A 12043-nucleotide genomic window follows, 5' to 3' on the forward strand; every position below is an offset into this window, starting at 1 on the left:
CTGAACTAATGAAATAAATCTGTCCTCCGTGGACAGAGAAAACAAACTGGCGCTGTTTGTGTGAAGATGAGTGAGAATCCTTCTTCAAACTCAGATCAATCAACACTGCCTTTGGCTAAACAAGGTCACGGTGCTACCTGCTACACTTCCTGCATTTTTCTGAACTCCTGCAAACCTGGGGCATTTCAGGAAGTGGTACGGCAAAATTAACTTTGACCAGACCTGTGTCAAGAGAGCAGTTTCTTCCACACGCATTCTGTGGAATGTAGAACATTTCTTTGGCAAGCCGTCCGCCTTAACAGTGAGAGAAAAGAAGAGAGCAGAGTATCAATATTTATGAAGTCGAGATAATCTTGTGATCAAAGCTCTGAATCATCCTTATTTCATACTGCAAAGTTAAGCTCTTGACATTTTTCATGTTTATTTGTGTCATTAAGTAATGTAAATGGACTCCGTCAGAGTGCTTCAGCAAAGTGTGGATGATGGGTGGGCTAAACCAGTTCTTGAAGTTTGAGATATAAAAAACCAACTTCTCTCTGAAATCTATATATTACACATTACTGACCCTTTCAGCACAATGACTCCACTGATATGAACGGTGAGAGCAGCTGACAACAAAACATACACCACATTAATTATCTATAATTGCTCTGTATGACACAGGGAATCAGCTATAATCAATAATTTCTTCTTATAACATCAGAACTGCTGGGTGGCAATTATTAATGAGCTAATTGCTAATTATTCCCTCAAAGGGCAGAAAGGACTTTGAAGAACCACCCACAGTACTAAACCGAATGTCTGAATGGTGATTTTGAGATGATTTGCTGTTTTCAGCAGAGCCAAAAAAAAAAAAAAAAAAAGTTCAGGTTTTAACTCCTCTTTAGTAAAGAGGAGAACAAAGCGGCATGAAACACTTTAGACAGACAATCAAATTGTGTTTGTATGTAACATCTTAAACAGAAAGCACAGCTGTCTCCAGCCTCTTTCCAAAGTGAGAGCATTAAACCTCTTTACAAAAATGAATGTCAATGATAAACACATCTGATCACAGTTAAAATAAACCAAGCATCCTGAACGAGAACATTCTTATGAACCCACTCTCTCCACTGTCACTTGAATGATCTCATATTAAGTCACTTACCGATGATACTGAACCAGACAGGAGTGCTGGACTGGCTGACAGCTACTACTCCCACTGGCTGAGCAACGGCAGTTGTCTCTGAAATCGAGAAATTGTAGTACCTTTGGGTAAGGAGTAGAGGCACCTGTGAGGGGACAGGGTTGCGAATCCATTCGACGTGAAGTTTGACAGTAGACCATAGTGGTGGATCACCACTATCCTCTGCTTTTATCTAAGAGAACGCAAATGTGACAAAACAGGAATTCAGCTGACCTCTACCAGGAGTATACACATAACAACTTATCTTAGGTTTGTGTGTATGTAGTCGGGCTAAGCCAACTGCAAAACACAGCTTCTAATAATGAACATCTGTACTTGACTTCAAATAGCTTGCAAAAACCTTTTACTAATACAAGCAGACTAAATAAATCAGCTAAACTAATGAGAAAGCTTATATGACATGTACATTAACTGGAAGATTTACATGATGGTCATTCAACACTTTTGAAGGAGAGCATTTTGACATGTTTGATCTCTATGTTAATGAAGGAGACTGCTTCAGCAAATCAGATATGAGCCCCTTCCACTGCAGCTAAAGATAAGCACAGTAATAGACGGCACCAAAGGGGTGTGACCATCTCACTGAATCAGATGTGCTTTGTAGGAGTAAAAATTAAATATATGAATAAACCTGCAACAACTGCTGTAATTTGTTGTTGTGTTTGGAATAAGACAAACTCTAGCAGGGTGAAGCTCAAATGCAATTTTATGCAAGAATCTCAGAAATGCCACATGCCAGTGGGCTGTGAAAAAAAGGTGCAAACTCAAACTACCTGGGCTTGTGTTTGATGAGAAATGGGAATGTGTGTGCACAATCTTATAAAACAACTGAACCCTGACTAGTTATGTGTTTGGAGGAGAGGCAATTGAAAAAGCTGAACTCAAGAAGTAGACAAAGGATCTCTCAAAGAGGTCACAGCTTCATCTTGACTGACAGGCTATAGTCTGCAATTCAGAATTTAGATTTATAGTTGTCTCTGTCACATTGTTAATGAATGCTGTTTGTCAAAGTTATGTGAAACTCACAGTAAGAACATTATAGCTGCCTGCTGTCACCATCTTCTTTGATGACACCATACCAGTCCTGGGGTCAATACTGAACTTTTCCTCCTCGTTACCATCAATAATGCTGTATGTGATGTTGCCATTTGCTCCAAAGTCACGGTCATATGCAAAAACGCGGTAAACGGGTTCACCGCGTTTGTTCCTGTCTCTTTCAGGCAAGCTGATGCGGTAAGTGACCTCCGGGAAGGTTGGTGGGTTGTCGTTCTCGTCCTCAATGTGTACTATGACCCACACAGTAGATTGCCTGGTTGTCACTGGGCCATCTATTACTGTCACCTGCAGTAATAGCACACACAAAGAAGCTGATATACATCATATTGTAAAAATGCACTTTGTCATGTGTGTGATTTTTTTCTCTTTTTTTTTTTTTTTTGTTAGAGCATGAATTTATTGACATCTTAAATATCGCTTGTGCTGTGTGAGTGCAGGGCCACGTGGGGGTGAGATCCCCGGAAATCTCTTTGTATTATTGATCCCTTGGAAGCAGAGCCAGAGGTCTGATCACTGATCAATGAGATCAGATAAGGGTGAACGTCATTGTTGCCAGCATAACTGCTCACTAGACTATTAATTAAAGGCAGGCAGCATAGGAGGGCAAGCAGAACACTGAGTAGCATGCGTGGAGTAACAGTCACTGTTGAAATGACAGAACAGACTTAACAACAAACACTAGTCTACCTCCAGATTTAAAGTCACTTTGGACCTTTATGACACATGTTGCTATTAAATGTGTTCTCATGCTTTTGCTGCTGCCACCATGCACTGTGTTGCCATCATTTAGGTTTGTAATCAGCACTGGATTCATCTAAGCAGCAGGAGTAATTGAAAAATCAGACATGCGACACGACATGTAACAATAACATCCAACCGCAGCACTGTGGGTCAGCTGTAGGTTATTTTACTCCATTTCCGAGAAGGGCAAAGTGCTTGTAAATTCATCAGCATTTGATGAGTCTCTAGAAAAGTATGGGGGTGGGGGGACAAGTTTCCTCATGTCTCGAAAGTCAAGAATCTCTGATTATCAGGTTCATCTGTATGCAGTTCAGCAGCAGCAACAGATATGGTAATCAAAGAGCTATCTGTATGCCCAGTGTCTGCACCTATCAAATGCTAGGCAGACCAACTCCTCTCCTCACTGTTCCAGTTCTGAGTAGAGAAGATAACCGATGATGAATGATTACATTTTAAAAATCCTAAACCCAGGGCCCAAAACTATCCTCATTTATCATAGTTTATGGAGCCTTGAGGGCCTGCCAAGGTTGTCCTCCCTTCTGCCTTTGTGAATAGTGTGCTGTGGCAGGTGGTAGGGCAGGATAAATAATAATAATACTATAAACCTTTGAACACTATTTGGGTTTTACTGTACCTCTAAGAAGTGTTCTGCCTGTTGTTCTCTGTCCAGCTTCCTCGCAGTTGTTGTGATCAGTCCTAAAAACCATAAAAAAAGCATCTTCAGATGACAAAGAAGCAGATTTGCAGGAAATAAAGAACTGCAACTGCAGTTTGTCTTTTGTCATAATTATGTGTGAAAGCTTGAATTTAAGCTTGAAATTAAAGCTTCTATGTTTTACATGGATAGTGCACAAATCATTTGGAATTTGATTCACTTTAATAATGAGCCAGTGGATTCATTTGTAATCTCAGCAAACTACAGCCTGCAGCCCTGGCACAGGCTGCCACATTTGGCACATGTTCACATGGCCCTGTGTGGCTGTGGGTCACTCAGCTGGCCAACAAGCCACCAGGACAGCTTAAGCCATTGATAAAAGTTCAAGCTGAAGCTAATTGTTCAGATGATGTTTAGATTAAAAATGTATCACATTACAAAAGCCTTCTGTTCCCACACAAACAATCACACTGTCATGTTTCCATTACTTTGGAGGACATTACACTGACTTATATTTATTTGAAGACCATAAGCTAAGTATTTGTGACAAATGTTTGTATTAAAATGTAATGTTTTGGATAAGGAGAAATGTCTTCCCGAAAAAGAATCCAAAAAGAAATGTTGTTTTAATATTTTTACATTAAACATATAAGACAAAGTCAGATCAGAAAAAGAAGATTCATTCAACTTCAACAACTTTGTTTGCTTCAGTATATGAATGTTGCTGATAAAAAAAAAAGTCTTATATTTTGTTTCTTATCTCAGGAGCATCCAAACAGAGAGAAAGAGTCAATTTTATCTCTACTATTTTATAATGAAATACCATTGCATAGAAAAACACATTGGTACAAGCAACAAAAAAAACACATTGTTCCTGATTTAGAAAGATATGCTTCTTTTCTTTTCTTTGGATATATATCTGGCTGTCTGCATGCAGGATTACTGTTTTGTATACATTTAGAGTGAAAGGGGGAAAAGAGCGCATCATACAAACTGAAAGTTTTGACCAAATACAGAAATGCAAAGTTTATAAACCTTCAGACTCCAGAAACATTGTCCTTTTAACCATTACTGTTGAGCTCTCCAACAAGCAGCTACTAGTTACTAATTAAAACGATTACTGCCCATGATGCAGAAGACAGCAATGAATAATAAATTTCCTTTTTTTTTTTGTTGCAGCGTAGCTCAGTAGGTATTAAGTTGGTAAATAATACACATTTTGAACAAGACTATCGTGGAAAACAAAACAGCTTAATGTATATTTAAAACAAGTTCTCATGATGGGAATAAAACCTTTTAGACTTAAGCGGGCTGATATTCATTTCGACAAAAAAAGGAAGCACAATTTCAAAAAAGAACAGACTTAACACTAGTTAAGCACTGAGGAGGGATTTGTTATGCTTTGGGCTTATTTTTCAGACAGAAGCATGGACATAATGGATTCAATCCACATTCAGACGATATAATAAGCTACTCCCTCAGGAAGACAGAAGAAGAACAAGAACTCTCATGAAAGGCCAAGCCCTTTCAGGATGAATATCTACAGCATATACAAGAAGCAGCTTGCATCAAGAAATCCTATTAGTAATGGCAAGACCAGAATGACACCATAGACAGTCTAATTACAGTTTTAAAAGCACTGTCCATAAGTAACCAGTGTTTAGATGTAGTGGTCTAGTTCAGTAGACTGGACCTATGGTGCAGTCTTTGCTAAGATACCCCTGAGTCATTCCAATACAAAGCAGTAAGTTGTAAAAAAAAATATACTATATTGTACCTAATATTTAGGAACTCTTCAAGTCTTGCTGGAACAAAGCTTTAATAAAACTGGAGAACAAATGTGGTATTATAAGAACTGACAAATTATACAATTTGAGCAAACACATAATGTGCAACGGTTTCTGTGCATGCCTTTATGTGGAATGACCAAAGTAAATGTGCCTTAATCGTGATGATGTTTGTGTTTCTGTGTAATGAGGCATTGCAGTGAAATTGGATTATTTGGAGAGCTTTAAATACTGGGAAGTCAACACTCAATGGATGCATACAAGTTATGGTGCTCACACATACCCACACTCTCACTCAGCCATTTCCCTGCTTGCACATATTACAGTGTCACCTTGAGCTTGCTACGCAGGCTAACTTCAATTAGGCAAATTAGAAGTTAATCTAGAGCAGCGGTCACAAGCTGTAGGAGAGGGGGCCAGTGGGGGGAGGAGTGGCTTGTTCAGCAGAATACAGTGTGAGTAACAACTCTGATTCGAATCAATAATACAGCTCACAGGCAACACATCTAAAGTTGAACAGAATGCTTAAACTATGATATCACTAGAATAACACAACAGTACAATAACACCACATAGAGTAAAATGTAGCCCTTCAAAATGCGAGGCTTCCATACTAAGCATTGGATAGTTAACATACAACATTTTTTGGGGACTGAAAAGGTCACATGATTCATTACAGCGCTATATATTTAGGTATTTCTTAATATAACACAATTTATATACTCATTTCAATATTTGATGATGATTTCAAATACTGTATATTTTTGTAATATTGTCCATCTTTAATTGTTAGATTTTAATGTTACTGAGACAAAAATCTCAAACTAAATCCTACATGTTTTTCTAAAGAAACTTGAGTAAATGATAATAATTTAAAGGGATGTGATTTGTCAGTTATAGTACCTAATAGGTTATGCCTGAAGGGCATTCATTGCTGAATCTGTTAAAAGTCTGTGGCAAAACTTCTCTGAGCAAAACTCTGAAGTAGTAGACTTTAGAGAATATATATTTAGTATTTCAGTTCATCATCTTGGATTGAGCTGTTTTTGTACACTTGCAGTCCTTGTGCATTACATACATGCCACAGATGTATGAATGACATGACTATTATGTAGATGTTGTAATGATCAAAGGGAGATCCCGTCTGTCATTGACCCAAATGCTCACAAGTGCTCCGATACAACAAAACCAGCCCAGCTGTGGGTTGTAAAAAAGGTCATGCAGGCAGCAGGACTCCATGACAGCACTCTACAAACATACTTGCTTTTATAAGCAACACTCCGTCTAACACCCTGTGTCAACACATATCTGCTCTGTTTTCCCCCCTAAAGGACGTAGTCCTCACTCACACAGCCAGAGACCAACAGACTGCACTGTAAGCTGTCACAGCACATTTACACACTTTGCACTCATTCAAAGTTCGGCTTCAATGCATTTTGGGAGTTGTTGTTGCATCTCTGACCCATCAAGCTGACACTTCCTGAGAGAACTTGAAAAATGCATTACTCTGAACCATCCCAAACTGATGTTTGAAAAGACTATTTGAAGGTTGAGAAATAGAGAGGGAGAGATCATCAGGTCTGGTCACAGTATTGCTCACGCTCGCTTCATAAAGGCCAATCAATCAGCTGGAATTTGTTTATTAATCTTTCCAGTGAAATCACTCTAGCGCATGGAGCTTTTCAGATTGCGTACACAGTGAGGAATAATTCAGACCGAATGTCTCAAGTTTATCTTATTATCAGATTGGTAGTGTTTGCCACATCACAATGAAAATTAGGATGGCAACCCCAAGTGATGAGATTGATGGTAAATTAATTTCATCATTTGGGACATGCATACAAATCAAACCTTTGGAAGTGAATTTTAATAAAAAAAATTGATTAAAATAATAATAATAAAACCAAATATTTCTCTGTATTGTAGTAAAAGTTAATTTATCAAGTGTCACCACTATCAAACTAACCGTGTAAGAGACAATAATATGAGTCTTTGACAGACAGAGGAAGCAGATGGCTTAAAACTCCCCTGAGGCACACATAGACACCACAGATATGCAACACACATAGACACACATGCACTTTCATACACAAAGGATTTAGTTTTGTTTTGTTTTGTTTTTTTCTGCAGCTGTGTGCAGTGGTTGTGGCAAAATACTTGTTGACTCTGCAGCAGAATTGCCCTTTCTAACACAATGATGTAACCAATTAATCAATTGATTCAATTGTCACATTTAGTCTCTTTCTCTCACACGTACACACAAGCACACATTATTCAAAGCTACAGCTGCGGAAAGTGTGTTCTAATCTGCAGAATAACAGATTGACTCAATATAGCGCTGCACCTGCGCTAAAGCTAATCACATTAAAGGGACGCATTAAAGCAGACTCCCTGATTCCTGATTATAGGTACAAGAGCTTTATGAGGACGCTTTTGTGTTGGGTCCAGGTTACATATTAATGAGTGTGAGGGCCAGAATGTCTCTACTGGGATCAATATTAGCCTTCTCACCCTGGTTCAACTCAGTATGCCCCACAACATAATGTCAATATTACACCCATAATGCACAAAAGCATTTTTAAAGAGGAGTAGAGGGTGACAAATGGAAATACCACCTTCGATTTACAGACAGAACATGCGACTGCATACCATTAAGAAATTACTTATATAACCTTGACAACTGGCATGATACATGTTACATGTAGGTCAATGTTTTTTCTTTATTCCAGTGGAAATTCTTTTAATGTCATACTGGCTATTGTAACAGCTGAAATGATCGTAATTGCCTGTGGTTGTTTGCTAAAACACTCAATGTAATCTAGGCCAAAGACTTCACTGTGTTGTTTTTTCTTTCTTTCTTTCTTTCTTTGGGATTTGAATAAAACATTGCACCTCTTCAATAATTCTTTAATGTAAATGTGAAACATAGCTTGTTCTGAGAACGCATGGGGACGTTTGTACACTTCATCTTTATAGCTATGAGTGACAAATTTATTTTTCTTTAATAATGTTTATAGTCTCTACTGACATGGTGACAACTCTCCTAATTCTTATGTGTGTGTGTTGTCTATGTGACTCAATTAGTAATTTAAAAGCACAGAGGATTTAGAACATTCTCACTACACAGACTATGAGAAGTCGGGAATCAAGAGAAGCGCTGACAAGGATTTCATCGTTTTTCCCAACTGATTCAGAGTCGAAATGATGTTCAGCCAAAATGCTGTGACATGACAGTCATTTCAGAGCCTGCTCTGTAAATCATCTTTTGTGAGCCTGTTGAAGAATACATGAAAAATTCAAATATAAGAAAACTCAAGAAAATTTGCAGAAATGATCTCAATAATGTGGTTTCACAAAATAGTCTGAAACGAGGGCAGATAACTTCGGTTCCTTAGGTTCACTTGTTGCACTTTATTAACAGGTCTTTAGGGCAAATCTGAAAAAAAAAGTGGTGTCATATCTGAGAAAACTGGCAGAAGATAAATAATTTAAGAAAACAGCAACTGGGGCTCAGGATCCCAATTTTAAGTTCTGAATATGCGGGTAAAATGTGGAAATGAGACCTGTGAGACCCACTCCTCATATCTACTTAAAGTTACCGGCCACATTTGCCTCATTATTAGAATACTTCTGAATCCTGCCTAAACTCTCATGATTCATTGTGTCAGAGATGCTGTAGGTTGAATAGTTTGGCATAGCAAACCAACACATGATACAAAGACTTTTTTTCTTTCTTTTCTTTAGGAGTCCTACATTATACACCAATTAGATACTCTTAAAAAGTCAAATTCATATTGAAAGTAGATAATTAAATACTAAGATATCAGTTGAAACATTTGAACACCTACAGGTACATTTGCATGTACATGTTAAAGCAAGTCATTTCACAGTTCATGGTTTTCACATCAGCACAGGAAGCAATTGGGACATTGCAGACATATGTGTGACTTGATTCATACTTCAATTAGGGTGAGGTGTGCCAAAGCTATCCATGCGTTCACTCAATTGAAATAAAGTTTCACACATTAGCCCAGCAGGTCAGAGCTATGTGCCAAAATGCTAATTTGCTCGTAGCTTATGTAAGAAAAAAGAAAAGAAAGAAGAATGAATATTTTAATGATTTCTTACCAGGAGATTAACACAATGTCTGTGTGCATGAACTCTTTCTATCACAAACCTGACATTAATGCCAATGGGATTTTTTAGGGTGTAAATGATTGGGCTCTGCTTTCTTTTGGCGTTTTTGTCCTCTCTCACAATCTTAAGAGAAGTTCTCAGTGAAACCTGAATAAGAGGTCTTGCAGACCTCTGCTTAACTTCCACACTTCCTACTAGTGGCTTTTTTTTTTATTCCATTACTGGAAAAATGGCCTGCTCAAAACACTTTGCTTACCTTCCCATGACCATCCTCTGCCTTATGGGCAACAATTATTTTAATTTGTGTGGGCCAGCTGCCGAGAAGAGGCCATGAATACGGATTTTGCCATCAATGATTTGCCCTCTCTTTTTGATGATTTCCTGGGCTCTAAAGTGCCTTTGGTGTTCTGGCGTTCACTTGCTTCTGAGAAATCATTGCCGTGAATTTTGATGCTCGTCGGAGTACTTTATATTTCATTACGTAGAGTTAAAAACCTCTTTAGTTAAATCTAAATATAAGATCTGTTGCAGAATTATTACCTTTTTTTCAGATGGCAATTGGTTAATTATGGCATTAACACCCTAAATCACATGTCATAAGTTTGTGTAAATATGACATTTATTTAAAATCATGTTAATTTTACCCGTTTTGGGGTTGATGGTGAAGAAATTCTGTGGATTGCCAGCAGTAATACGATAACTCAGTCGGCTGGGAGTGGCTGTAAGGTCAGGGTCCTGCGCCTGAATCTGAATGACTGACACATCCTTTGGCGAGTTCTCCATGACGACAGGGTGATATATCGGGTCTGAGGTGAGGGGAGCATTATCGTTGACATCTTCCACCTGAGAGAGACAGACAAGATTTATAAAAATTAGGAAACAGTGAGATGTGAACTGGGAAGTTGATAAAGGACCTGACTTGGACTTAAGCTTTATTTGTATTTTAAATATTTACTATCTGAACTGCATTTGAATCAGCGATAAGATTTTAATTAAATGTAACCCTTTAAATCACTATGAGAGCAAGAGGAAAATATATGTGCCGGTTTTATTGTGTGTGGTAATAAACAGTCTAGGTCACGGTTGATCTGTTATCAATCACAAAATGGAAATTTATTTACCACAAAATGTCATAGATGAATTAATTTCCCTTCAAACAGCATACATCCAGGATGTATATGGCAAACAGAGCGTTGATTGAGTGTTTGCTGCAAGGCACATAGAGCCAAGACAGTTCACCAGTGAATGGGAAGCACCTGCACCTGATTAATCTCCTGCTTTTTGTCTGTGATGAAAAGGCCAGGGGTAAAGCACCCAATCAGATCCCAATGTGTGAATATCCTGAAGCTGGAAAATTGTGTTTCTTCATACACTGCTGCACTCTTCCCCAAAGGGAATACAGTGGTGTGAGAGTGATGTGTGTAATAGAGTGTTTAGACAGTGGCTTACTTTGTGCCAAGTATAACAGAAGAAGCGAAGAATTAGTGTAGAGTGTATCTCACGCTCACAGACTGAGTTCTAAGCACAACTATCATTATGGAGAGGAACACTTTTATTGTTTGTGGCAAATTACTGTTACTTTAGCTGTAAGGCTCCAAGTATCCAACAGTTAGCATCAAAATTAGCCTGCAGTAACACGTTGACAAGCTTTAAACTGTAACTGATGACAACCGAAGATACCAACCAACAGCACAGTGGAGTTACATGTTTAATAACTGCATAATACCAGCATTAACATATGGTGCAGATATCTACTGAGCATATAGTTTAATATATAGTTGTTTTTAATGGGAGTTTAATGTTATTAAGAAGTTGAGTCATTTGTCAATAAGAGCAACTTCACTGCAGCTGTGTCTGCACAGCATGAAGCAGAATACACACATGAAAGGCCTTGATGTTTTCACAGTCGGCTGTCCACTTGTTAAAAAGACAATGAATAATTACTGACTCCAAAACTGTGCTTCACATGTATTATCTTAAAAGTCACTTGGACTTGGACCAGAAAACAGTGTTTTAAATGTAAGTAACTGAGCTGTAACTGCGATTGGATCTAGGTGGAAATTATGGGAAACCAAGCAGGTAATACTTCATAATATATTAGATTTAAGAATCAAATATTCCCACACATCTTGTTTACAGAGAATACATAATCTCTTTTGCAGCTGAGTAGCTGCTTTGCAAAGTATCTGAGATGACTTGGTGTGGAAAGATCACTAAGTGATTCAACGTGCTGTGAAATTTATATTTTCAGCATCACTGCTTTTGTATGATTTGAGCAATATTCCTTTAGAAGTAATTAATTTAGAACAACTATACCCTTAGGTAATTGACACAATTATAAAAACTAAGTACCCTAATATAGAAAAGCATAGCTTGATAAACTGAACCAAAATAAGGGCTTTTCTTATCCACTTAGTTTTACGATGCCATGACTGTGAAACATGGAAGAAACTATTAGTGAGGAAATCAGGATATTGAAAAAAA

General features: G+C 37.9%; 1 protein-coding gene across 1 annotated transcript in view; it reads right to left on the minus strand.

Annotated features, from left to right (window-relative positions):
• Nucleotides 1–12043, minus strand: part of fat3b (FAT atypical cadherin 3b) — a gene marked incomplete at both ends in the record, with an annotated part of 70125 nt that overhangs the window by 44011 nt on the left and 14071 nt on the right. Inside the window, 5 exons of the mRNA XM_079248291.1 lie at nucleotides 223–294; nucleotides 1145–1355; nucleotides 2210–2524; nucleotides 3615–3676; nucleotides 10204–10402. Coding sequence (XP_079104417.1) covers nucleotides 223–294; nucleotides 1145–1355; nucleotides 2210–2524; nucleotides 3615–3676; nucleotides 10204–10402 — 859 coding nt within the window. The remainder of the gene's footprint in view (nucleotides 1–222; nucleotides 295–1144; nucleotides 1356–2209; nucleotides 2525–3614; nucleotides 3677–10203; nucleotides 10403–12043) is intronic.

The sequence above is a fragment of the Telmatherina bonti genome (genome assembly GCF_933228915.1).
Source record: "Telmatherina bonti genome assembly, chromosome: 10".
NCBI lineage: Eukaryota > Metazoa > Chordata > Actinopteri > Atheriniformes > Telmatherinidae > Telmatherina > Telmatherina bonti.